Consider the following 26,781-nt stretch of genomic DNA (forward strand, 5'->3'; position numbering starts at 1 on the left):
CCATCTGCTGGTTCACTCCCCAGTTGGCCACAATGGCCGGAGCTGTGCCCATCCGAAACCAGGAGCCAGGAGCTTCTTCCAGGTCTCCCACACTGGTGCAGGGGCCCAAGGACTTGGGTCATCTTCTACTGCTTTCCCAGGCCATAGCAGAGAGCTAGATCAGAAGTGGATCAGCTGGGACTCGAACTAGCGCCCATATGCCAGCACTGAAGGAGGCGGGTTTACTAGCTATGCCACAGCACCAGCCCCCATCAAGATTTGACACCAGTTGAGAGTAAACATAAAAGGGAGGGAGGAGTCCAGGAGAAATCCCATTTTAGTAGTTTGGGCCAATGCTTCCTGGAAGGAATGCCATACATGAGTATAAGTGAAAATTGAAGGATGTGATTTCCATTTTGGATTTACAGAGCTCTAAGTGCCTTTTGGACAGTAACAAGGAAGCACTAAAGAGGGAGTTGAATGGATGGTCTTAAAGCTAGGGAAGAGGTCCACATGGAGATAAACAGGAGTATCAGAGCAGAGAGGGCAAAACTGCAGAGTGGGAAGAACAGGAACACTTGGGATGAATCGTGTTAAAGAGAAGAAACATAGAGGAGTTCATGGAAAAGGAAAAGAAACCCTCAGGGACTAACAGAATTTCCAGAAGATCATGGACAGTAGTTACAAACAGAACGGAAGAGTAAGTTAGGAAAACTAGATTATAATCAAAGCTACTAGCAAACTTTCAAGAATTTAATTAAGACTACACTGAAGAGATAAAAGCACAAATAAGCAATGGAAATATTTGCCTGAAAAAAAAAAACAAAACAAAACGTTGTACTGCTTGTGGCACCAACTGCACAGAGAAGCTGAAAGAAATGCATGGAAAATCATGACCTACAGTGGATTCTCTCTCCACACATCCCTGGTTCTATCTAAAAGCTATCAGGACCAGACCATTTTAGCAATGCCACAAACACACTAACCAACTTGTGTTTTAGCACTAGATCATTGTTACCACTGCAGAATGCTGAATGTTTATTCCCAGGCTGACACTAAAACACTGTTCACGAGACTGGCGCTGTGGTGGAGCAGGTAAAGCCGCCGCCTGAAGTGCTGGCATCCCATATGGGCGCCAGTTCGAGTTCCGGCTACTCCACTTCTGATCCAGCTCTCTGCTATGGCTTGGGAAAGCATTAGAAAATGGCCCAAGTCCTTAGACCCCTGCACCCATGTAGGAGACCTGAAGGAAGCTCCTGGCTCCTGACTTTGGATGGGTGCACCTCTGGCCGTTGCAGCCAACCAGAGAGTGAACCAGCGGATAGAAGACCTCTCTCTCTCTCTCTCTCTCTCTCTCTCTCTGCCTCTCCTCTCTCTGTGTAACTCTTTCAAATAAATAAATGAATCCTAAAAAACAAACAAACAAAAACAAAAAACACTGTTCACTACATCATTTATGTGACTATAGAGGCACAAATCCCATGGGAACTTAGCAAGCTCTCCTCTTCAGATCAACTTCAATGATGCAGCAAATGTCTTTTTGCAATGATCAGAAATATCAGAGATCAATCTGTACTCAACTGAGATGACCCTAATGTCTCTCTTGTTTATGACTGAGCTATTTATTCGAAAGGCAGAATCACAGAGATGGAGGAGACAGAGAGAGAGAGAGAATGCCCACCTGCTAATTCACTCTCCAAATGGCTGCAATGGCCAGGGCTGGACCAGGCCAAAGCCAGGAGCCTGGAACTCCATCAGGGTCTCCCACCAGGTGGCAAGAACCAAGTACTGGGGACATCTTGCATGGCCTTCCCAGGCTCTACAGCAGGAAGCTGTACCAGAAGTGGAACAAGCAGGACCCAAACTGGCATTCACATTGGATGGCAGCATTGGAGGCAGTGGCCTAACCCCTACACCACAATGCTGGCCCCAGTCCTAATGTCTTACAACTTGCCAGATTTATCTTGTTTATGTACATTTCTCTGATGCTGTATTTATTTTTACCTTTTCATTTTAAGTAAAATCTTCACAAAGCTCCTAAAATACAATATAAAACAAGCTGAGGAATAAACAAACAACTTACAGGAAATGTATTCATTCTCTTTGCTCTTGGAAACACAGAGGACTCCATAATTATACCTGGAAGAGAAGGTTAACAAGGGAGTCATGAAAGAAATGGCCTTGAGACAGGAGGTAGCTAAGGTCCAAGAAAAACAAGAGTAAATATAAAAGGCTACTGTAACAACTAAAATTGCTTGTTCTGCTGGTTTAAAAAAATGCCAGTTTGGAAAAGCTAACTTAAGTGCGTGCACTGTGATACAACAGGTTAAGCCTCTGCCTGCAGCACTGGCATCCCATTTGAGCACCAGTTTGAGTCCTAAGTGCTCCACTTTCTGGTTTTTTTTTTTTTTTTTTAATATTAATTTTGAAAGGCAGAGTTATAGAGAGGCAGAGGCAGAGAGAGAGAGAGGTCTTCCATCTGCTGGTTCACTCCCTAAATGGCCACAACGACCAGAGCTGTGCTGATCTGAAGCCAGGAGACAGGAGCTTCTTTCAGGTTTCCCACGCAGGTGCAGAGGCCCAAGGACTTGGGCCATCTTCCACTGCTTTCCCAGGCCATAGCAGAGAGCTGGATTGGAACTGGAGCAGCCAGGACTAGAACTGGCACCTCTATGGGATGCTGGTACTGCAGGCGGCAGCTTTACCCACTATGCCACAGCGCTGGCCCCAAGTACTCCACTTTCAATCCTGTTCCCTGCTAACGCACCCAGGAAAACAGTGAAAGATGGCTGGAGTGCTTGGGCCCTGGCCACCCTCGCTGGAGACCCAGATGGAGTTCCAGGCTTCTGGCTTCAGCCTGGCCCAGCCCTGGCCATTGTGGCCATCTGGGAAATGAACCAGCAGTTGGAAGAGCTCTCTGTCTCTATAACTCTGCCTTTTGAATGAATGAATGAATAGCTTGCTTAAAGACTACCTGCATGCATGTGATAAAGACTAACCCAGGCAGAGACCAGCTAAAGCTAATCTCGAGAAACTAACAATGCACTGTGTCAGAGACCTGCTCATAGGAGTCCTCAGTGATCTCTCAACCCAGGACAGCAGCATCCCTCTACCTAGGACTTCCTGGAGTCTTCCTGACAATGTCTCTCCACCCAAATGTTCTGGCCTGTCTCCGTGGTAACGACTCTCCCTCCCCTCTCTAAAAAAAAGACTATAAATTAACTACCAAAATTAAACTCAAGGCCCAGAATTCTTCCCAGAGATCTATTTCTATAATTTTGTGGAGTGTACTTTTGCTTTGTGGCCCCTGAACTCCTGAGCCCACTTCCACTCTCTTTATGAAGTGTACTTCATTTGTTGTAATAAATCTTTGCTGCCTACACTGGTTGACGGTCTCCCACACCTGCAAATCCAGCTTGCTCCTAGATCCTACTGCGCAAAGCAAGATAACGACGGAAACTAACAGAGGACAAGGAAAAGGCGCCCATATTGGGGAACATGGAGAAGCGACAGGAAGGAGCTCATTTAAAGAGCACTCATAATTGTACCTGGTGGAGGTTAAACGCCAGTTATCACTGGGTCAACTAAAACAATTATTTGTTAGTGATTTTGTAAAATAATTAGTGTTACTATGAAAAAATTTTAAGGATCATTGTTCAACTATATTACTGTACATCAAAGGAAGAAACAGAATGCTGTCACTAAAATTAACCTAATAGAAAAACCCTTGGATGATATTAACTATTGTACCACACAGGATTCTGTATTAGTGTTCCCACTAGAACATCGCTTGCTCTCATACACCTGAATTTCACCAAGTGTGTCTCTTGTGACTCCAGGTTTGCCACACAGGCTGTACAGGGACAGGCTCCAGATCCAGGCTCTCACGTCCTCTCCTGCAGCAGCCCTGCCTGGCCTTTGCATTGCAGTGACCATCCGCAGACTTGATGCGCAGTTTTGAACAGTATCTGCCCGCTGGAATTAGCCTGTTATCTTGTCAAGAAGCCAGGACTTGCCTGACAGGGACATGGGGCGCAGCGAGGGCCAGCACAAGCCACTGACCGGGAGTGAGGCCGTCTTCCAGAAATGAGACGGCCAACCTCTCACTTGTGATCCCGGGCACCACTGGCCAGGAGCTGCCCAGACCAGCCCCGCCAACACCAGGCGCAGGCCAGCCGGCACGTGTGGAGACCAACAGACCAGAGGGGGACGTCCGCGAGGATGATGGGCGGGCGGGATGTCCCCGAGGATGACCGGGGGGTGGGGGACGTCAGCGAGGATGGCGGGCGAGCGGGATGTCCCCGAGGATGACCGGGGGTCGGGGGACGTCAGCGAGGATGGCGGGCGAGCGGGATGTCCACGAGGATGTCAGGCGGGCGGGATGTCAGGCGGGCGGGATGTCCGCGAGGATGGCGGGGTGGGATGTCCACGAGGACGATGGGGGGGGGGGGGGACGTCCGCGAGGATAGCGGAGTGGGGGGGACTCCACGAAGATGGCAGAGGGGGGACGTCCGCGAGGATGACAGACGGGCGGGATGTCCCGAGGATGACGGGGGAGGGGGACGTTCGCGAGGATGACAGGGTGGGATGTCCACGAGGACGATGCGGGGGGGGGGGGGACGTCCGCGAGGATAGCGGGGCGGGGGGGCGTCCACGAGGACGACAGACGGGGAGGCAACCTTGGAAGCAGCCCGGCGGCCGCACGTCACACTCCTGCCAGTTCCCGCCCGCGGCCCTCCCGAGGGGGCCGCCCGGGTCTCACAGCTCCGGAGCGTCCCCCGACACGGCCATCAGCGGAGGCGCTACCGGAGCGACCCCTTCCCTAGCCCCGACCCCAGTGGGCGTCCTCCCACGCTGCCGGGGCCAAAGGCCGCACCTGCACGTCAGCATCCGCCGCCAAGACCCCAGGACGTCTCTGCTCCCACCACATGGGGCTCCCGCCGGCTCCCAGTCCTCCGACGTCCGTGGGGCCCCTCTTCCACTCCCGCACCAACCTCTACGAACACGGAGTAGAACCCCAGTGACCCGGGAACACCAGCAAACAGGAGCTGCGCGGGACAACTTCAGGGAGGCAGACAACAAGGCGGAAGGAGGCAGGGCGGCGCATGCGCAGAAAGAACTGGGAGGGCCGTCCCATGAGCCTGTGCGGTGATCTTGTGAGTCGAAACTACATTTCCCAAAAGTCCTTGCGCCCCCTCAGCCAGCAGGGACCGGATTTCCGAATTACCTGAGTAGTGGGAAATAATGTCTTCCGCGAGTTAAGTGCGTGGAATCCTGATTCTTCGCTGGACGCATTCGTATCTGGAACAGTGCTGTTCGACTGTGGGTGGAGTACTTGATAACTGCCTCTAGCTTTATTTTCTTTTTCAGTTTTTATAATTTTATTGCGGATATAAAAGCCCATGTCTACTTATTCATCAACATATATAACAAATCCTTAATTATTTTCTGAGAGGTGAACTTGAACTTCATCCTCCCCTTGCTGGTTTCTGCAAAAAACAAAATCCGAACTAGGCCAGAAGGTCCACACGCGGGTTCCACGGAGCTCCTGCTGCTCATCGCTGAAGGAGAAGGGGAGGCTCCAGGGTTAGGGTTGCTGTGGGCTGGGTGGGAGCGTGGTGGGAGTTCATGACCTGGCCTTGCTTTTCTAAGACAGAATACAATCAAAGATTTAAATCAAAGCCTCACCAATACCAAAATATTGATATTGTGCCCCAGATGTTTCCCCATTAACCCAGGGAAGAAAAAACTTAAATTTACATGCCTTACAAGTTATTAAATGAAACTATGGTTAAGAAACATGCCAAAGTTTTCACTTGTAATTCTAGATACAACTCCCATATTGAAGCTTTACCATAAACAAAAAAGTTTCAACATGTATCCAATGTTTAATGCAATGTAGTATAAGAGTGACATTTAACATAATTCAGTTGCTTTAACCTAAATATGCTTACTGTTTAAAATGTAGCTAACCTGAGAAAAGCTGAAAATTGTTTAGCAGGTAGACAGTAAACTTTGCTGTTGTATCCCAGGTGACTCATGTTCAAAAATACTGAACTTTATGTCTTCTTCTTTTTTTTTTTTTTTTTTTTTTGACAGGCAGAGTGGACAGTGAGAGAGAGAAAGGTCTTCCTTTGCTGTTGGTTCACCCTCCAATGGCCGCCGCGGCCGGCGCACCACGCTGATCCGATGGCAGGAGCCAGGTACTTATCCTGTTCTCCCATGGGGTGCACGGCCCAAGTACTTGGGCCATCCTCCACTGCACTCTCTGGCCACAGCAGAGAGCTGGCCTGGAAGAGGGGCAACCAGGACAGAATCCGGCGCCCTGACCAGGACTAGAACCCAGTGTGCCGGCGCCGCAAGGTGGAGGATTAGCCTAGTGAGCCGCGGCGCCGGCCGAACTTTATGTCTTTAAAACAATCTTGATTTCCGCCTACAGAATAAGCACAAATCACAAGCTTGTATTATAAAAACTGTTAATCTCAAGTTGTATTTTCTCTATAAAAAAGTTGGCCAACACTCAGCGATCAGGATTATATTATATTCATCATCCACCACTCATACTGGACATGACAAACACTCCTCCCATTCCATTTACGCCCATTGACACACAGCTTCCACTGTGTAGTTGCTGCTGTTCATGGCTCTAAGCTACTGAGTACATGCACACTGCTCTGCTGTGCCCTCTGTAACCTCCACTCAGTTGCTGGCTGTCTGGGTCACCATAAATGGACTGATCTGACAAGACCAGGTCTCCAGTATCATTTGACTACCATAAGCACCACTACTTGCTCCTGCTGTAGCGTTCAGGCAGAGCTCTACACATCTGTGTTGCATATTTGCTTTGTCTTTTTGACATAGCTGCCACAGCACCATCATGAGTTGCGAACTCAACATCTGCTTCACCAAGTTACTCTACCATTGGGACCAACTTTAATGTGAATTCTCACAGGGTTGAAAGGTAAGAGAAATTTAAGTCATCCTCAGTTGCTCTGTAAGGCAATCCCTGAATGTGTACACAGTACCCTGTTGTGCTTTGGAAAGTAGAGCCACCAGCGTCATATCCATGATCACACATTCCTGAAAAACAGGAACCAAAGTCTTCCAAATCTATCTGACCAGATCCATAGTTAACATCATAGCTCTCATAATGATCATAGCCTCCGTAGCCTACACCATAAGCACTGCACCTCATCCTCTGAAAGCCATCTCTTCTGCTCATGTTGTTGTACCCTCTGCCAGCCCCACATCTGTCATGGGGACATATGGATATCCATGTAAGCTTTTGTGGTGGGCCGTAGTGAGTTCTAACTTCAACCCCATTGCCTTTAAAAGAACTTGATATACTGGGAATATATGCATTTTCTTTGATCTTGGAAACTACTTCAGTAGAGGTCTCTAGAGTTATATGTGCTTGTTTATCCTTATAGAAAGTCTTCCAGGTAATGGGAAAGCCAAACCCGATGGAAAAGTACTTGAATTTAGTTAAACACTGGGATAATATGTGTTCAAGGTTATGAGTACATAGCATTTAGAAAAGACTATAAACAAGAAAATTTTGAATAAGATACCTAACTCATGGGTCTTGCACTGTGGTTCAGTGGGTTAAACCACCCTCTGCATCACCAGCATCCCATATAAGCCCTGGTTCAATCTTGGTTGCTCCACTTCCAATCAAGCTCCTTGCTAATGCACCTGGTAAAGCATCTGAAGATGGCCCAAGTATTTGGGCTCCTGCCAACCATGTGGGAGATCCAGATGAGGCTAGCTCTTGGCTCCTGGCTTCAACCTGGCCCAGCCCTGGCTGTTGCAACCATTTGAGGAGTGAACTAGTGAGTGGAAGTCTCTCTCTCTCTCTCTCTCTCTCTCTCTCTCTCTCTCTCTCTCTTTCTCTAACTCTTCCTTTCAAATAAATAAATCTTTTTTGAAAAAAAAGAATAGTTAACTATTTAAAACAATAAAAACACATGAAATCATCTGATTATATGGAACAATTTAAATACACCAAGAAAAGCCAGGAATAAAGAATTTAGGGACTGGTGTTGTGGTGCAGCAGTTTAAGCCATTTTAAGTTACTTGTGACACCAGCACCCCATATCAAAGTGCTGGTTCAAATCCTGGCTGCTTCATTTCTGATCCAGCGGCCTGATAATGAGCCTGGAGAGGCAGAAGACTGTTTGGGAGACTTGGATGGAGTTCGTAGCTCATGGCTTCTGTCTGACCCGAATCTGGCTGTAGTGGCCATTTGGGGATTGAACCCATGGATGGGAAATATGTCTCTGTCTCACTCTCTCTGCCTCTCAAAAAAAAAAAAAAAAAAAAAAGTCAATTCATCCTGTTATCCTAGGCTTCTAATATAAACATTTTTAGTGTCATGTCTTTTTTTAAAAAGATTTATTTTATTTATTTGAAAGACAGAGTTATAGAGAAAGGTAGAGAGAGAGGTCTTCCATCTGCTGGTTCACTCCCCAGATGGCTGTAATGGCCAGAGCTGCGCCGATCTAAAGCCAGGAGCATGTGGGTGCAGGGGCCTATGGACCTGGGCCATCCTCCACTGCCATCCCAGGCCACAGCGGAGAGCTGGATTGGAAGAGGAGCAGCCAGGACCAGAACCAGCGCCCATATGGGATGCCGGTGCCTCAGGCCAGGGCATTAACCCGCTGCGCCACAGCACCGGCCCCTAATATCATGTCTTTTACTCAGAACTAGAGTGGACTGTAAAGTTGAGGGGTAGCCACTGTGGTGCAGCAGATTAAGCTGCTGCTTAGGACACCTGTATCCCATGTTGGAGTGCCTGGTTTGGGTCCTAGTTACTCTGCTTGTGATCCAGCTTCCTGAGGCTGGACCTGGGAGGCAGCAGATGATGACCCAAGTACATGGGTTCCTGCCACTCATGTGGAAGACCTGGCTGGAGTTCCTGGCTCCTGGCTTTGGCCTGGCCCAGCCTCAGCTGTTGCAGGTGTTTAAGGAATTTACCAGTGGATGTTGTGTGTGTGTGTGTGTGTGTGTGTATGTCCTTCCCCCTACACCTCTCTGTCATTCTGCCTTTCAAATAAATAATTTTTTAAAGTTGAGGAAGACAATCACTAATTACACAGAAGCTGTAAAAACGAGAAACTATAGTCCAGGAGATGGTTAAAGAATTAAAGAAAAAAACAAATTTAAAGATTAAAAGATCAAAAGTTCTTTCAAAATTTTACTAACAGGAAATTTTCTTAAAGATTTATTTATTTATTTGAAAGTCAGAATTACACAGAAAGAGGAGAGGCAGAGAGAGAGAGAGAGAGGTCTTCCATCCGCTGGTTCACTCCCCAATTGGCCACAATAGCCAGATCTGTGCCGATCCAAAGCCAGGAGCCAGGAGCTTCCTCCAGTTCTACGCACACGGATGCAGGGGCCATCTTCTATTGCTTTCCCAGGGCATAGCAGAGAGCTAGATCAGAAGTGGAGAAGGCCAGCGCCGCAGCTCCCTAGGCTAATCCTCCGCCTGCGGCAACGGCACCCCGGGTTCTAGTCCCGGTTGGGGCACCGGATTCTGTCCCGGTTGCCCCTCTTCCAGTCCAGCTCTCTGCTGTGGCCCGGGAAGGCAGTGGAGGATGGCCCAGACGCTTGGGCCCTGCACCCACATGGGAGACCAGGAGGAAGCACCTGGCTCCTGGCTTCAGATCAGTGCAGCGCACCGGCTGTAGCGGCCATTTGTGGGGGGAGGGTGAACCACCAGAAAAGGAAGACCTTTCTGTCTCTCTCTCTCACTGTCTATAACTCTCTCACTGTCTAACTCTGTGGTAAAAAAAAAAAAAAGAAGTGGAGCAGCCGGGACTTGAACTGGCACCTATATGGGATGCTGGCAGTGCAGGCAGTGTGGCTTTACCCGCTATGCCACAGCACTGGCCCCACTAACAGAAATCTTGGGGACAGCATTGTGGGAAGGAGTTAGACCACCGACTGTAGCGCCGGCATCCCTTATGGACATTGGTTCGTGTACCGGCTGCTCCACTTCCAATCCAGCTCACTGCTAACACACTTGGGAAAGCAGCAGAGGATGGCCCAAGTCCTTGGACCTCTGCACCCACAGGAAGAAGCTCCTGGATCCTGGCTTCAGACCATCCCAGCTCCGCCCATTACAGCTACTGGGGAGAGAACCAGCAGATGGAAGATTTATCTCTGTTCTTCTCTCTCTCTAACTCTTTCAAATAATAAATCTATAAAAAAAAAAAAAACCTTGTTGCTTTAACACAAAGGACCAAATACCAGCTTTATGTCAGTGTACTTTTGATATTGCTCAATTTTGAGAAAACATAAATAATATTTTAAAAATTATACACAACTTTCTCACACACACAAAATTTTTTAATAAGATTTATCCTTCTCAAACCTGTGACTCACTCAGACTATCTGTGAGTTACTTAAACAACTGCAGGGTTTTATGCCCTTTCCTTTTCAGTTTAGGGTAATCCAGACATTCTCCTTTAAGACAAATGTTTTATTTCAAATGCCTTTATTTAATAAAAAATCTTTTCTTTGTTAACAATTCTTACCAAAAATACATCCTCATGCTTCTGATATGGGATAAGGCAGGTAGCTAGCTTGGTAGATCAGAGCTGGAGGTACCTGGAAGCCATCACCCCCACTCCATGTATAACCCTATCTGCCTGCTTGTCAAACAGCCCCCTTCCCAGGATGTATCCTTCATCTGGGACCTGTGTGGGGAGACGCCATGTAAATAGCCACTCCCTTTCTAACCTCATAAAAGAGGACCTGTGTGGGGAGACGCCATGTAAATAGCCACTCCCTTTCTAACCTCATAAAAGAGGCCGACAGCTGGGAAGACCTGTTTCTCTGCACTGACCAGGACTGGAGTAGGTGCTGAGGGCCCCCCCCCCACCTCTTCTCCACCTGTACTCACATGTGTGTTCACTTTCTCATGTTCTGAATAAAATTTACATATGACAGCATCAAGAATTCTTTATTCAAGGCAAAGGTCTGGAATAAAAATTAAGCCGCACTTCCCCCACTTCATGTGGACTTGGGACAGTCTGGTGAACAGGGATTACCACTTCATTAACTCCTTAAATCTTGCACAAATCTGTATTCCCGATTTGGTTTTTATCCTGGAAGACTTGGAGTAATGTACCGGAACTGGCAAGGCTTGAGCAGCCCATGTTTTAGGAATGTATCTGTTAAGGGTTGAATACCCCTAATGTTACTGGAATAAATTAGGTCTGAGCTGTTCAGTGCTGGACCCCTGCAGAGCCCGAGCATGAGATACGATGTTTACCAGAGTGGTCACCGAGAGGAGGGTGTACTCTGGTCCCAAACATGCTCTTCCCCAAGCCACAAGCTATCAGGAGCACTTTTAAAGGAGAAACAGTAGTTCTGGGAGGTCAGGGAAGACAGTGGGTCCTGAAATTCTTAGGCAAACATTAAAAGTCGTTAGACTAACCACAGGATAACTCAAGATTCATAGTTTTTGCTAAATTTGTGAAAGGAAATGTGTGGAAGACACATTGGTTAAGGCCACATTGAGGGCCTCGGGTTTTAGAGATACTCCCTTGTAGAGGAAATACAGCAGCAACCAGAGACAAAGAAAGAAAAGCAGACCCCTCCTCCCAACACAGACCTTGAAAAGTGGCTGCTCACAATTAACTAGTGAAGCAGCTGCTCACCGTTATCTTGTCTAGGGAGGGAAGAAGTCCTAAGTTCTCCAACAAACTCCAGTCATAAATCTGTCGTAATAAATCTGCCCCTGGTATCACTTTTACAAACATACCACGCCCACCAACCATTGGAAGTGTGGACCTAATTCACATAGGCTGAAAGTTTAACCCACCAATGCTATAACAGCTAAGGTATGATGCCAATGGACCTATAAATATTGTAAGAAACTTGGGATTGTGGCTCAGTACTCGGGAAGTGATTCCAGCTGAGCCCACTGATGAAATAATCTGCTTCGATCCTCCACCATCTCTGGTGCCTGTTTGAACGAAGGGAGTCTTCCCACCTCAGATTTCTCTAACACCCTCTTCCAGCGTTTGGTCTCAGGAAGATTTTTATGGGGACTGCCTTAACAGATCTTCCTGTGGTCTCTATGTCCCATGAAGGTGAACCTGTTAGGTAGGAACATAAAGGTTAGCCTCTGGGTGAGAGAGGGGGCAAAGGAAAACAAGCACCCCCAGACAGGAATGGAGCAGCGTCAGAAGCAGCCTTGGAAGCTGCTACAAAGTCCTGCCTGTGCTCCATGACTTTACCCAGCCTTTCCCCCAAGAAAGTCACTCCAGGAGAATCCTCTGCCCAGCACCAAGTGGACCACCCAGTCTAACACTGGGCAATAAAACCTTGGCAAGAATTTTACCTATTTCACACCCAGCAAACTCTTTGTCCAGGAGAAGGTGGGACGGGGTAGGAAAAACGACAGGAAGATCTGGACCCCCTCCCCTTATTAGCCCCAGTCTGAATACAGACCGCATGTTTAGCTCCTTTCTGAGACACCTGCTTGTTCTACCAGGTGTATTTCTCTCAGCTCTCAGTTCTTTGCTGAGATTCCTGATGGAATCCTCATTTCCATCTAAAATTCCATCATCACGGCCTTTAATGTCCACATTTACATCAGCATTCTGGTTCTCTGCACCCTCACAGCAGTTGCCCATGACTCGCTGCTTACAGCATTCTGGGCTTTCTCTACCCTGCTCCTGAAAACTCTTCCAGTCTTTTCCACTAAATAAATTCCAAAGTCTCCTCCCATACTCAGGTGTAGTTAAGAGTACCACTTCTGGTACCAATTTTTCTGTATTAGCTTTTTGTTACCTGCAGTGCCACCATCCCATATGGGTGCCGGTTCCAGTCCCAGCTGCTCCACTTCTGATCCAGCTCTCTGCTATGGCCTGGGAAAGCAGTAGAAGATGGCACAAGTCCTTGTCCCTGCATCTGTGTGCAAGACCCGGAAGAAGCTCTTGGCTCCTGGCTTTGGATTGGCACAGCTCTGGCCGTTGTGGCCAATTGGGGAGTGAACCAGCAGAAGGAAGACCTCTCCCTCTGTCTCTCTCTGCCTCTGTTTCTCTTTCATGTAACTCTTTCAAATAAAAAAACCTTTTTTATAAAAAAAAGTTTTAAAAATCTAGCAATGAGAGTGTCCTTGTATAGATTTATTATCCATCACAGAAATCAGAGACACAGAGGAAAGACCGGGTCTGAGGACAAAGCTCCACACCCCCTGCAAGACCAGACAGAGGCAGAAACTCCACCGGGCCTGCAGACCCAGAGACAACTTGATTGTGATGTGCCTTAACGAGTATTTTTCTTTAAGATTTATTTTATTTATTTGAAAGACAGAGTTGCAGAGAGAGATAGAGACAGAGAGAGATAGAGAGAGAGAGAGAGGGGTCTTCCATCTGCTGGTTCACTCCCCAGATGGCCGCAACAGCCGGAGCTGCGCCCATCCGAAGCCAGGAGCCAGGAGCTTCTTCCAGGTCTCCCACATGAGTACAGGGGCCCAAGGACCTGGGTCATCTTCCAGCAGAGAGCTGGGATACCATCGTTTCAGGCCAGGACTGTAACCCACGGCGCCACAGCGCCAGCCCCAGCAAGATCCTTTTGCAGTTGCATTTAATTTTGGTTCTTTGTGCTTCCCGAAGATGGGAATTTTTCGGCTATTATAATAAGTGAGTTCAACAATGTCTCATGATACAAAATTAACACACAAAAATCAAGTTTAAAGCATCAACTTATGAATAAAGAAAAAGCTGTTCAAGTCATTACTTCTCAAAGTGAGAATAAAGAAACTGGCCAGTGAGGCAGAATAGTGCTTAGTGAGCCCACTGCTCTGGGGAACTGCTTAGCAAGTGAACAGAGCAGACGCAGTCCTCAGCGCAGGTGGAAGAGTGGCCCTGAGCATTACACTCTGATGCCCTGTGTGTTACATTACATGACACACACGGGACTGGGTTTGCCTTGTTAGCTGACCTTAAAACAGGGACACTGCCAGGGACTACCCAAGAGGTTCTGACCCAAGGAGAGGAGTCCAGGGAAAAAAAGGAGGCACCTGTGAGGGACCTGAATGGAGATGGGAGGAGGAGTGGCACAGGCGGCCTCACTCAAGGTGCCCAGCACAGGTGGCCTCGAGGTGCCCAGCACGGCCCTGGCTGGTATCCATCAGGGAGACTGGAACCTGAGTCCTCCAGCCACAGGGAGCTGGATTCTGCCAACAACCTGAACTGGAAATGGGTTCTCACCTAGAGTCTGTAGACAGCAGCAGTATGACCAACACCGGGCTTGTGACGCTTGGGACTGTGAGAAGAGTATTGTGTGTGGTTTCAGGCTGCCCAGTTGGTGGTAATTTGTTACAACAGTGATAGGAAACTACCACAAGGGTACTTCAAAATTTTTTTTTGAAATCCCTACACACTTGGACAGCAGCAAACAAAAAATATCACACATTCCACTATGGTACTGCCCTGGGCCCTGCATGCTTGCATGCACACATGTAGGGCCCCTTCCTCAGCAAAAATTCCCTAGATGACGGCACTCATCACACATGACAGCCCCTCCTCCCATCGCGAGAGCACCCCTCTTCTGGAAGGAGATGGACCAGTCAGATCCGCATGGGTCACTCTACAAGTCGAGGGTCTGGGGATGCCGTGCACTTGCAACCTCTGCTCCAGGCAAATAAAACGATCATAATCTAATCAAGGAGAGGAACCAGCAATCAGCAAAAAAAGAGAAGGGAGCCCAAGACGGCCGCTCCCCAGTGCTGGCGTGACGCCTGCCGAGGTTTCCTGGCTGGAACCAGGGTTCCGTTCCTCTGAACTCTGCACGGCTTCTGCCCTTGTCTGTGTGACTTTAACCCACAGCTCTGGCCCAGCTTCCCCTCTGGCTCCAAGCCAAAGCAAAAAGCTGAGGCCACCCCGACCCAGCCCACCACACTGCCCACCCCTAAGCCACATGGCAGTGAGGCAGACATGGAGCAGACAGAGGGGGAACAGAAACACTGACGAGCGGCAGGGAGAGCAACTCAGCATCTCCCCCTCCCCACCTTTCTCTGTTTGGAGCCTGCCAGCCCCTCTTGCCAGGTCTCAGTGCAATGTGTACAACACTGCCGTCTGCAGTCGCCCCACTGGGGACCACCAGCACCGTCTCCTTCTATGTTCTGCTACCTGCTGTCCAACCTCCCCAATTCCCGGCCTCCAGTAATCACCCGGCTAAGCTTAGACGAGCCGGAACGCATGCTGGAGAGGACGGGGAGACAGGGAACCCTTACATACTGCTGGTGGGACCGAAAGTCAGCACAACTGTGGGGTGGGACATGTGTGTGAGGGGACTAAGGAAAACACAGTTTGCTGAGAAGGAACTCAGGGAAGCGGCCCAGTGTTCTCCCCACAAAGTCCCGCCCACACCCCGGGAAACGTACGGGGGGTCCAGGCCTTCCCCCAGGAGAATCCTCCCTGCCAGGCACCAGCGGCCACTCTGATCGTGCAATAAAACCTCACAGCCTCCCCCAGGAAGCACCCTCGGGAAAGCGGACTCCCCACTGATAACCCCAGCAGTGAAACCCGGGGAGGAGTTTTACAGGCCCTCTGTCCAGGACAGGGAGGGAAGGAGAATTGGCGGCAAGCACTGGACCCATTCCCAAAGCCCCGTCCGAACACCTGCTCTCTGGGTTCCCCCGAGCGCTCTCCCCATCAGACCGCGCAACCTCCCCTTCCCTTCGTGAAGGACCGAGCAGTCTCCCGCAGATTCCGTCCTGATGGACGCCCTGCCCCACGAACCCGGGCTGCTCTCTCTCAGGTCCGAGTTCTTTCCTGAGCCCAGCGCCCCAGGGCAGCCATCTCCGGTGACACAACCACCAGGTCCCCTTAAACCCCACGCACGGATGCCCCCCGAGGACCCAGCGGCCACGCTTCTGGGAACGCAGGAGAAGGAAGGGATAGGTCCCCGCACTGTTCCGGGACGCGGCCGCGGGGACTGCAGGCGTTTTCAATTCTCAGAGAAAACCGTGAAGAACTTGGAGCTGCTCGGCTCGGGGATCGGGCGCCGGGGCGGGCGGGCGGGGGGGGGGGGGGGGGCTCCAGCCCGGAGCAGAGCGGGAGAGGGACCCCGGCCAACTCCTGGGCTCGGACAGCGGCACTGCGGCTCGCGGGGCCTCCGTGCCCTGTCCCCTCGGGTCGGAGAATCCACGTGCGTCCGGGCGACCGGGACTCGGCGGTTTCGGCTGTGCGAACGCTGCGACGCCGTGAGAATAAAGGCGCCTCTGGTCTCACACCCCGAGCCACGCCCGGGCCCGGGCGACCCAACCTTGGCGGCCCAGGTGAGCGGCAGCCTCCGCCGCCCACACCCACGGAAGCCACCGCCAGCTCCGGTTCCGGTATAGACCCTCGCCCGAGGCGACCCCGGGCGCCAGGCGGGCACCGCCGGCGCCGCCGGCTGCTGGACGCGAAACACCTCCCGGCGGCCGTCCTGGTCCGCGGAGGCGCTGTGGTTCCGAGCCGGCCCAGGGGCGAGCGCCTACCGGGAAGGAGCACCGCGCCGGGGTGAGGCGCGCGGGGCTGGGCTGGGGGCCCGGGGGTGGGGAGCTCGCAGGTCTCGGTCCCTGCAGGCGGAAGTGCGACACCGACCCCCGGGCCCCTGGCACGCCCCGGCCGGGAGGAGGTCGCCGCAGCCCCTCCGGAGGTCTGGGCAGGCGCAGGGGGCGGTGCCTCGGCGCGCGGGGATCCGGGCCGGGATCCTCTGGCCGCAGCCCCGCGTGTGGTCCGCTCCCGGCAGGCACCTCCGGGCGGGGCGGCGACCCCGCAGCCCTGGACGACCAGCCCGCGTCCGCGCCCTTTGTGCGGCCGGCAGGGGAGGCGGCCGCTGCAGCCACCATGCTGCCCGCCGCGGGCAAGTACGCGGCGAGGAAGAGGAAGAAGCCGGTGCGGAGAAGGTACGCGGGCGGGGGTCCGGCGCGTGGCTGGGGCCGGGGGAGGTCCGTCAAGGCACCGAACGCGGAGTTGGCCCACTGGATGGATTCGTCTTAAAAGCCCCCGTCCGCCGGCGAACCGCTGCTGGGTATTGGGTTTTGGTATTGGGTTTTGGGTTTTGCGTGTGTGTGTGTTTTAAACTTTGACCATGAGGTCAAGGCCCTGTTCGGGCCCGGGTCGGCCCATACGGAGGACCCAGGCGGAGCGCCAGGCGCCCGGGGCTGCCCCCCGGGCTGTGCCGGGTTGGGCTGGACTGGGCTGCAGGGACTCGCGAGCGGGGTCCGGATCCCGGGGTCGGGCTGGACTGGGCTGGGGGACTCGCGAGCGGGGTCAGGATCCGGGGGTCGGGCTGGGCAGGGCTGCAAGGACATGGGAGCGGGGTCCGGATCCAGGGGTCGGGCTGGGCAGGGCTGCGGGGACTCGCGAGCGGGGTCCGGATCCGGGGGTCGGGCTGGGCAGGGCTGCGGGGACTCGCGAGCGGGCGCCGGATCCAGGGGTCGGGCTGGGCAGGGCTGGGGGACTCGCGAGCGGGGTCCGGATCCGGGGGTCGGGCTGGGTAGGGCTGCGGGGACTCGCGAGCGGGCGCCGGATCCAGGGGTCGGGCTGGGCAGGGCTGGGGGACTCGTGAGCGGGCGCCGGATCCAGGGGTCGGGCTGGGTAGGGCTGGAGGACTCGTGAGCGGGCGCCGGATCCAGGGGTCGGGCTGGGCAGGGCTGCAGGGACATGGGAGCGGGGTCAGGATCCCGGGGTCGGGCTGGGTAGGGCTGCGGGGACTCACGAGCGGGGTCCGGATCCGGGGGTCGGGCTGGGCAGGGCTGCGGGGACTCGTGAGCGGGCGCCGGATCCGGGGGTTTGTTCTGTCCGCTGCACCCGGGGCTGCGACTGCGTCGCGGTTGCGGTTAGACCAGGGGCCGCGGAGACCCCTCCCCCCAATCCCCGGGCGCGGCCGCGGGCCCTGGAAGCCGGGAGCCGATGGAGCGCTGGGTCTGCGGTGCGGGAGGAGGCCCGCGTCCAAGAGTGTGCTCATTTCGTTTGATTAGAAGCAAGTAGTGCGAGGAGAGAACCGCCACGCACAGAGCGGCGTCATATCGTCCAGGGCGGGCGGCCCCGCGGCTGCAGGAGCTGCGGGGCGGGGCGGGGTGCTGTGCGAGTTGTGCGTTTTACCCCAGTGTGGAGACGCCGTGAAACCCACCGGCAGGCGGCGGATCCCAGAGCCGCGGCACCGGGAGAAGTGGCTTTTCCAGGCCGGAGGTGGGGAAGACGTTTGAGATCGGAGGTCGTTGGGGTGTCGGGCGTTCGGAGGGAGCTGCCTGCCTGTCTTGTAACCGAGATGTCCGTGCGTTCTCAACCGGCGCTGGCGCAGGGCCCCGGCCGCTTCACAGCGCACGCAGGTCGCCCGGGCGCGGCTCTGCGTGCGGCGGCCCTCAGTCGGTCCCGGCTGCACACCTGTGTCCCTAGATCCCACAGTAGCCCTCCCCGCTGCACACCTGTGCCGCCAGCAGCCGTCTCCGCTACCAGACTCCACCCTGTCTTTGGGGAGCACTGGCCGCTCCCATTTCAGGACCGAGAGCTTGGGGGTGCTCGGCAGTCGTGCAGGTTTGCACACAGGTCACAGCCTGGGGTGTCGGGAGGGAGCCCAGCTCGCGCCAGCTGTGATGTCGGGGCAGTTCTGGCTGTTGGGGACCGAGCTGAGTGGTGAGCGGCCCGTTAGGAGTCAGCTCCCATTTGCGAAAGCTCTGCCCTGGTTCTCAGCGTCCCACCAGCTGTGCTGTTTTGTTTGGTTCGATGTGGACTTTTATGACTCAGATTCCCAGCTGAAGCTGGGAGGCTGGGTGATGAGAGCTCACCTGGCAGAGCCACACTTGCTTTGGACCCAAACCCAGCCCTTCCTTGTGGGTGGTTGTCTGGGCGGTGGCCGGGTAGTGGGAGGCAGGGGAGGCTGCTGGACACCGAGTGAAGGGAGTGAATGGAGCAGCGCAGCCCACAGCCCTGCCCACAGCTCACCAGGCGCCTGCGGGAGCCTGCTTCCTCTGTGTCGGCTGTGAAGCCCCACGCTGTGAAATGTGGGGCCTTCTGCTTTGCTGGGTCGCTGAGGGGTGTAAACATGTGCATGACGTTTTTGAAGGAATTCGGGCACTGGCAGCTGTACCCGACTTGAGAGCACTTGGGGGCTGAGGAATCATTTGTTAAATCTGCAGGAACTGCAGGCGCCTCCGCTCACTAGGCTAATCCTCCGCCTGTGGCGCCGGCACACCGGGTTCTAGTTCCCGTTGGGGCATCGCATTCTGTCCCAGTTGCTCCTCTTCCAGTCCAGCTCTCTGCTGTGGCCCAGGAGTGCAGTGGAGGGTGGCCCAAGTGCTTGGGCCCTGCACCCGCATGGGAGACCAGGATAAGTACCTGGCTCCTGGCTTTGGATCAGCGCAGCGCACCGGCGGTAACAGCCATTTGTGGGGTGAACCAAAGGAAGGAAGACCTTTCTCTCTGTCTCTCTCTCACTATCTAACTCTGCCTGTAAAAAAAAAAAAAAAAAAAAAAAAAAACTGCAGGAACTGCTATGAAACAGGCCTGGGGGTGTGTGTGGAGCTGAGTGGGCCTCTAGCACCCGCCACCAGTGCCGTCAGCCCAGGGCACCCTGTTCAAGGTGCCGTGTGAGCCAGGCCCCCACCCTGCCACTGGATGGGGTTGAGTCAGCCTCGCCTGAAAGCCACCTCTCTGCCATCCCACTCTGAACTTGAATTTGAGCCCCGGCACTCTGTAGCCCCTGACTTCCTTGCTGGAGTCCCGGCACTGGAAGCGGGAAGCTGGCAGCAGCCTCCTTGTGGCCCCGGGGTGCTTGGTGAGCAGCAGGGTGCTGGGTGCCCCCTCACTCCCTCAGGCAGCTCTCAGAGCTCTGGACGGCTGTCTCTGGCATGGTCCCGTCTGTGGTTTTCCTGGGCAGTCAGGCAGAGAAAAGAGGAGGAGTTGTGTCACAGCTCTGCTTCCCTGGCCCTTCTGTACCCCTTGTGTGGGGTCCAAAGATGTCAAACTGGTTCTTGAAGTTCCTTTTCTTGGGTTCACAGCCTAGAGTGTTGCTGCCTAGCTGGAAGTGCTGTTTTGGGTTTTTATTTGTTTTCTTTTTTCTACTAGTATAAAAGGTGCACATGCATTGAGCACCTACTGTGTACCCACCAGAGTGATGTTTCCTGCACAGCATCCTTGAAGGCAAGGAACTTTCAGTGCCATTTATAAATGAGGCAGAAACTGCTTCATTCATTTTTCATCTCTGAAAAAATTGGTGGAGTAGAGCGCTTGTCTTCCAAATATTCACTGTCCTACATGTGCCCTGCTCTGTGTGCTGCACCCTGGAGGCAGAGGAGAGAAGTATCTTCAGCAGTGGCCACCCCTCCTCCTGGCCAGAGCAGGGCACTGGCACCCAGTGGCTATTCTTTTGGTTGTCTGTGGGAAATGTGGAATTTGGGGAAGCCTGTAAGCATAAAGACAGAGGAGCAGCCTTGGGTAGATGGGTAAGCAGAGGCAGGGGGATGGGCCCCACAGGAGGCACTTTCTGCACAGGCAGAACTGAGGCCGGACACCAGGGCTTGGGCCCACAGTGCCGGGCCAGTGTTGGAACCTGGGGGTGAAATAAGAGTGAAGTTGCAGAGGAAGGAGGGGCAGTGACCACCGTGCTCTTTCCCCCCAAGTCCTAAAGCACCATCTCTGGAGGGAGCCAGGTCCAATCCTTCCAAAAGGCACCGGGACCGGCTGAATCAGGAGCTGAACAAACTCACCAGCTTGCTGCCCTTCCCCGAGGACGTGTGCACCCGGCTGGACAAGCTGTCCATCCTCAGGCTGACCGTGGGCTACCTGAAGGTGAAGGGCTACCTCGCAGGTAAGTGGGGGCTGCAGCTTCAAAGCAGAGTGTCGGAGGCTCTGAGCAGAGTTCTGTTCTTGCGTCTCGGGCCACACAGTGGTGGCCCCGTGAGACGGAGCGGTGCAGTGGGATGTGCAGCCTGACAGTTTCCCAGAGGAGCTCCTGCTGCTACAGCCCTGTGTGGAGCCACTGAGATGGGTTCTTCCGGCTGTGGTTTACCTGGAAATGTCTTTATTTTGCCCATTTTTTTCCCTCAACATTGTATTATGAAAGATTTTAAGCATATAGGAAAGTTAAAAAAATTGTAATGAGCATTCATATACCCACCAATTAGATTCTGCAAATAGCATTTTATTAAGCATTTGTTTTGTCATTTATCTAGCTAGCCAAATCTTCATTTTTAAAGGACTATTTTTTTGCTGGATATAGAATTCTATGTTGATTACTTTTCTTTTAAAACTTTAGATATGTCTTTTTTTAAAAAAAAAGATTTATTTATTTATTTGAAAGAGTTACACAGAGAGAGAAGAAGCAGAGAGAGAGAGAGAGAGAGAGGTCTTCTATCTGATGGTTCACTCCCCAGTTGGCAGTAATGGCCGGAGCTGCGCTGATCCAAAGCCAGGAGCCAGGAGATTCTTGTAGTCTCCCACGTGGGTGCAGGGGCCCAAGGACTTGGGCCATCTTCTACTGCTTTCCCAGGCCATAGCAGAGAGTTGGATTGGAAGTGGAGCAGCTGGGACTCGAACCGGCGCCCATATGGAATGCTGGTGCTGTAGGCTGGGGCTTTAACCCACTGCACCACAGTGCTGGCTCCAAGGAGGTTATTCTTATCGTTGTTCTCCTGTGTGTGATACACCTTTTAATATTTTTCCTCTTTATCTTTGGCTTCCAGTAGTTTCTGTGTGATTTTATATATACTTTTTTTTAATTTTAAGTTTTATTTATTTATTTGAAAGGCAGAACTACAGAGAGAGAGAGAGAGAGAGAGTTGGGGTCTTCTATCCACTGGTTCACTCCCTAAATGGCTGCAACAGCCGGAGTTAGGCCAATACGAAGTTAGGAGCCAGGAGCTTCTTCTGGGTCTCCCACGTGGGTGCAGAAGCCTAAGGACTTGGGCCATCCTCAGGTGTTTTCCCAGGCACTTTGGCAGGGAGCAGGATCTGAAATGGGGAAACCGGGACTTAAGCTGGTGCCCATGTGGGATGCCAGCACTGCAGACGGCTTGCACCGGCCCCTCTATGTACTTTCTGATGAGGTTCACAGATCCTCTTGAATGTAGATTTATATTCCTCATCAAACTTGATAAACTTTTGGCCAGTATTTCCCCAGGTATTTTACTTTCCTCTACATGGGGAACTTGGTTACAGTATTCTGTGCACTGGGTGCTGTCCTGCAGGTCCCCCGCCCACCCGGGCTCTCCCTCCTGCCTCCCTTCAGTGCTGTGCTTAGGGTGGTCCCCGCCGGCTTGTCCTGCAGGGACCCCGCCCTGCCCTCTGCAAGTGTGCTTGTTGCTGTGCAGCTACCACCCATGTGTTTTTATTTTGGATATTCTGTTTTCAGATCCAGGGTTTCTCTTTGGTCATGTTTTACAGCCTGAGCTTTCAATGATGTGATCCATTTTACCCTAAGGATTAGGGTTGAGAGCTTGACTATCTAGTATGGTAGCTATTAGCCATATAGAGTTATTTAAATCTAAACTTATATAAATTAAAACCCAGTAGTTAGAAGTTTAACTCCCTGGTCACACCAGCCGCATCTCCACGTGTGGCTGGCAGTGGCCACACTGGACAGCAGGTGCTGAAGATTTCCATCATCACAGTCTCTGACTGACCAAACCATCTCCTCTGTCAGTGGTTTTGTCTTTGCTGTGATGGGAAGAAAACGTGCACCGGGCTTATGCAGGAGAGAGGCCACTGTGCTGTTACCAGTTCTTCCTTACACTGCCTTGAAAGAACTTTGGCAATGGGAAGCTGAAACAGGAGTCAGAGGGCTGAGATTTCCCCACCACATGGCCTTCCTCCATGGTTCTTGTTCTGGGGACGAGTAGATGTCAGTGTTTCGAGACTTAAAAAAGCAAACAAAGCCACTACCAATAGGATTGGAGTTGTGTGAGGATCACAGGAGCCATATAATCACGAACAGATGATTGGATAAAGCAGATGTGGTTTAGGGATGCATTGGAGTGCATTTCTGCCACAAAAAGAGTGAAATCTTGACCTTTGCAACAAACGGATGGAACCAGAGACCCCTGTGTTCCGTGAAAGACACAAAGACACATGACGCATTTCTCTCTCCATGTAGAAATTAAAAACAACAGCAGTAGTTTATGTGTAATATATATGCACACTTGATCCAGACTTAAAATAGTGATTACTAGAGGCTGGGAAGTGGGGGTCAGGGAGTGGCTGGACAGTGGACCCTGGAGCTCCGTGGGTGGACTCCAGAAGTCTGGTGCTTGGCAGATGGTGGCTCATGGCACTGTGTGAAGAACTGGGACAGAGGAATGGGCAGGTTGCAAGCACAAAGACAAGATGAGGGCGTGGGGAGGCTGGGTGCCAAGGCGGTTGGTTTATCTGCGTATGTGTTGAGAAGTTGACCATGCCCCGTAAATGTAGAAGTTTCACATGTGAACCCTAAACTAGAAAACAACTTTAAAGAAACTAAAATTTGACAAGGATGACCCTGAAAATAACCTAAGATCACGAAACATTCCCCAAATACAGTGATAACTGTGGAAAGTGGCAATGACAGATCCAGCTGGGCTGGACGAGGCGGGGTGCCCAGCAGTGGTCAGACACATCTGAGCTGGGGTCAGAGGCTGCGGGGAGGAGAGGGAGGTGTGCTGATGAATAGGCCAAGGTTCCTCTCCTGGAGATGACAGAGTTCAGAACCACCCTGGGGTTGGGCCTGCACCACTCCAAACACACTGAGTGCTGCAGAGCTGACCTTGTGGGAATTCCACTCAGCTTTTAGACACGCACTGGAAGTCTGCTCCCTCTTGACACCCTTGGAGGGGGCCCCAGAAAGTACCAGAGCCCAGGCTTTTGCCTGGGGGTGGGCTCAGCCCTGGGAGCTACACAGGCCCTTGGCTGCAGTGGCCAGCTGACTGGTCACCTTGGGCAGTGGAGTTGAAGATACACAGATGTGGATGCAGCTGCTTCTCCTGGATTGAGATGGGCTTTCTCCAGGCAGCCACAGACTGCCACTGTCACAGCCCTCACAGCACCTGCCAGAACCGGGCCCTGGCGTGCTCCTGATAGGGTCTAGTCCTGCCTCAGAGACAGAGCACGTGTTCCCCTGCACGAGCTGCTGCGGGGGTCCCTGAGCCTGTGCATTCCCTCCAGCATTGCCCACATAACAGACTTCATGACTCCGGACATCCAGCCCTCACCAGGCTCCAGGACCCAGAGTTTGGGTGCGAATGTGTTCCTCCAGGGCAATGAAAAGGGCAGTGCTGGGCAGGGCATGGAGCCAGCAGGGAGCCAGTGCCATGGTGGCTGGTCAGGCAGAGCACTGCCAGGCGGCACAGCAAGGAAGCAGCTCCTTGCCCAGACCTGCAGCACGGCCTCCACCTGGCCCCATAGCTGGTGCTTGGCAGACCCTGAGTGCAGTCTCACCCTGGGGTTCATGGAGTTGGTCCAGGGTCAGGGAGGCCCATTGGGTGACCTGTGTCCATGCCCTTCCCCACGGAGGGGTACACACACCCACTCTCACTCACTGTTTGCTCCAGGCCAGGCCCTGTGACGCTGTTGTGGAGACTTCCCTGGGTCAGCTCCCCCAGGCTCCTGCACTTCTGTGACCTTCCCATCCATCAGACAGCTACGCTGTCAACTTTCGTATCTAAAAATCACAGCCCAGCTTTGCAAAGGAAAAGCCGGTGACCTGGGCCTGGGGAGAGGTGAGTGGGCATCCTGGAGATGATGCACAGCCTGCCTGGGCCACGCCCTGTCCTGGGGTACGCCTGTGTTCGGGGGCAGGAGGCTCTTCCCCCACAGCCACTGATGCTTTAACAAGGACCTGTGCTTTCTCATGACTGACAGCAAGTCAGAATCAAAGACTTAAACATAAACCCACAGGTTCTGATCATCTCTTTCACCTAAGCACAGCACCCCAGGCAAGGCGTGAGCCATGCAGTGACACCAGGGACTGTATCTCTGGCTCTTGCCTCTCAGTCACCAGGTGACGTCCCAGCTCCAGCTGTTGTGCTGTGCTCCGAGTAGGAGGAAGGAAACCAGGAGTGAGCGGTGATGCTGACGTCCAGCTGTCCCTGGCCTGTGTCCACTTACGTTCCATTGGCTGTCAGCCCTACATGGTTGTCTACTTCCAGGGAAGCCCAGGAAATGGAGTTTCTCTTTAAGGTAATATTTTCCTGTTCACCAATCAGAGGCTTTGTTGCCACGAACCTGCCTTTCAACATGACAGCAGTGGGACTGCCGTCCAAGCTCAAGAAAGGAAAGGAGGGGAGGAACTCAACAGCAGCAGTCACCTCCCCTTGCTTCCTCTAACCCAGACCCAGTAACCTGGTTTCCCACTAACTAGAAATGAGCCCAGGCCATCTGCATCTATTTCTCCTCAGTATGGCTAAGTTGTGAGGGTCTTACATGCAACCACTGGAAATAAATTCTCTCTCTCTCTCTCTCTGATTTATGTATTTGAAAGGCAGAGCAAAAGACAGAGTAGGGGAGACAGAGAGAGAGAGATCTTCCATCTGCTGGTTCACTCCTCAAATGACTGCAACAGCCAGGTCTGGGCTAGGCTGAAGTCAGGAGACAGGAGTTCCATCCTGGTTTCCCACATGGGTGGCAGGGACTCAAGCACTTGGGCCATCTTCTGCTGCCTTCCCAGGTGCATTTGCAGGAAGCTGGATCGGAAGCAGTGTAGCTGAGACTTGCACCAGCCCTTCAGTGTGGGATGCTGGCATTGCAATGGGTGACTTAACCTCCTGCACCACAACATTGCCCCTCCCCCATCTCATCTCAGTGACCTAAACATAAGAAAAGTACATTATCTCCCAGGGTGAGGCACTCTTGGAGCGACAGAGAGCCTGCCTCGCCCTGTCAGCAGCTCCCACCCCAGGACTACAGGAGCGGAAGGCCCCTAAGCTGGGTCTCTGCCAAAGAAGGAGCAGTTTTCCTGAAACCCCTGGAGGTTTCCCTTCATCTTTCCATCTGTACACATCGTCCACGAGAGGCCCGGCCGTGAGCATCTGTCACAGCCGGGGAGTCCTCTGTGGGAGGGGCAGAAGGAAGAGCCCAGCTATGCTGCCTTCTCTCCTTGAACAGAGTGATGCACGCTTAGTGCTGAAATCTCCCAGTGCACAAAAGGAAAGAAACGAGGCTGTAACCCAGGGCCCCAGGGTGATCATGATAACTGCATGTATCTGGCGTCACTGTGTGCACACGTGCATTTTACAGGTTACCCCGGAATAAGGCTCAGGGCCTGGAGGCCGGTGGCTCTGCAGGGCTGCTTGGAACTGGCCAGGTGACCACAAGGGCTTCCAGTGCCTGCTGCAGGGACTCTGGTGCTCGAGACAGGAGGTTAGAAACTTCGCTTCTGGTCGGCGCCGCAGCTCACTAGGCTAATCCTCCGCCTGCGGCGCTGGTACTCCAGGTTCTAGTCCCAGTTGGGGTTTCAGATTCTGTCCCGGTTGCTCCTCTTCCAGTCCAACTCTCTGCTGTGGCTCAGGAAGGCAGTGGAGGATGGCCCAAGTGCTTGGGCCCTGCACCCGCATGGGAGACCAGGAGGAAGCACCTGGCTCCTGGCTTTGGATCAGTGCAGCACGCGAGCCGCAGCGTGCCAGCTGTAGCGGCCATTTGTGGGGTAAACCAACAGAAGGAAGACCTTTCTCTCTGTCTCTCTCTCTCTCACTAACTGTCAAAAAAAAAGAAGCTTCGCTTCTGTCATGGGCATCGGCAGTGATGCCATGCGGCTTCTTTTTCAGGGTTGCAGGGTTGAGCCTGAAGACTCAGGATTTCTTGAATCTGAACTATGACACAACCAGCC

The 26,781-nt window shown here is 52.7% G+C and overlaps 1 protein-coding gene and 2 long non-coding RNA genes across 27 annotated transcripts in view; 2 read left to right on the plus strand and 1 right to left on the minus strand.

Moving 5' to 3' along the window:
* The window catches only part of LOC100358279 (zinc finger protein 39), a 53,487-nt gene extending 48,384 nt beyond the window's left edge, over positions 1 to 5,103 (minus strand). For 4 of the 17 annotated variants that reach the window (XR_016232167.1, XR_016232164.1, XR_016232172.1 and 1 more), the window contains exons 1-2: positions 4,974 to 5,103; positions 2,063 to 2,118 (exon numbers count right to left, since the gene is read on the minus strand). This is a non-coding gene — a long non-coding RNA (zinc finger protein 39). Of the gene's footprint in view, positions 1 to 649; positions 789 to 1,660; positions 1,812 to 2,062; positions 2,119 to 4,855 lie in introns of those variants that run through there. The other 13 variants (XR_016232159.1, XR_016232168.1, XR_016232166.1 and 10 more) reach the window with 8 other exon arrangements.
* A 58-nt stretch (positions 5,104 to 5,161) lies between these two features.
* Positions 5,162 to 13,082, plus strand: LOC127494012 (uncharacterized). 6 transcript variants are annotated; one of them, XR_016232174.1, is made up of 4 exons: positions 5,162 to 5,301; positions 6,079 to 6,182; positions 6,841 to 6,940; positions 9,988 to 10,199. It is a non-coding gene; the product is annotated as an uncharacterized LOC127494012 (long non-coding RNA). The 6 variants fall into 6 exon arrangements; XR_016232173.1 differs by having other exon boundaries at positions 5,168 to 5,301; positions 10,055 to 10,199; XR_016232177.1 differs by having other exon boundaries at positions 5,168 to 5,301; positions 6,083 to 6,182; positions 10,055 to 10,199.
* Positions 13,083 to 16,348: 3,266 nt separating this feature from the next.
* LOC100358544 (aryl hydrocarbon receptor) overlaps positions 16,349 to 26,781 on the plus strand; it is a 59,494-nt gene continuing 49,061 nt past the window's right edge. For 2 of the 4 annotated variants that reach the window (XM_089330390.1, XM_089330391.1), the window contains exons 1-3: positions 16,349 to 16,502; positions 16,735 to 16,891; positions 20,609 to 20,796. In XM_089330390.1, the coding sequence (XP_089186516.1) occupies positions 16,833 to 16,891; positions 20,609 to 20,796 (247 nt within the window). In that variant the 5' untranslated portion in view covers positions 16,349 to 16,502; positions 16,735 to 16,832. Of the gene's footprint in view, positions 16,503 to 16,734; positions 16,892 to 20,608; positions 20,797 to 24,527; positions 24,677 to 24,950; positions 25,137 to 26,781 lie in introns of those variants that run through there. The other 2 variants (XM_070071710.2, XM_070071712.2) reach the window with 2 other exon arrangements.

The sequence above is a fragment of the Oryctolagus cuniculus genome, chromosome 4, assembly GCF_051225735.1.
Source record: "Oryctolagus cuniculus isolate XC-2025 breed Fujian yellow rabbit chromosome 4, ASM5122573v1, whole genome shotgun sequence".
In the NCBI taxonomy this organism is placed as follows: domain Eukaryota; kingdom Metazoa; phylum Chordata; class Mammalia; order Lagomorpha; family Leporidae; genus Oryctolagus; species Oryctolagus cuniculus.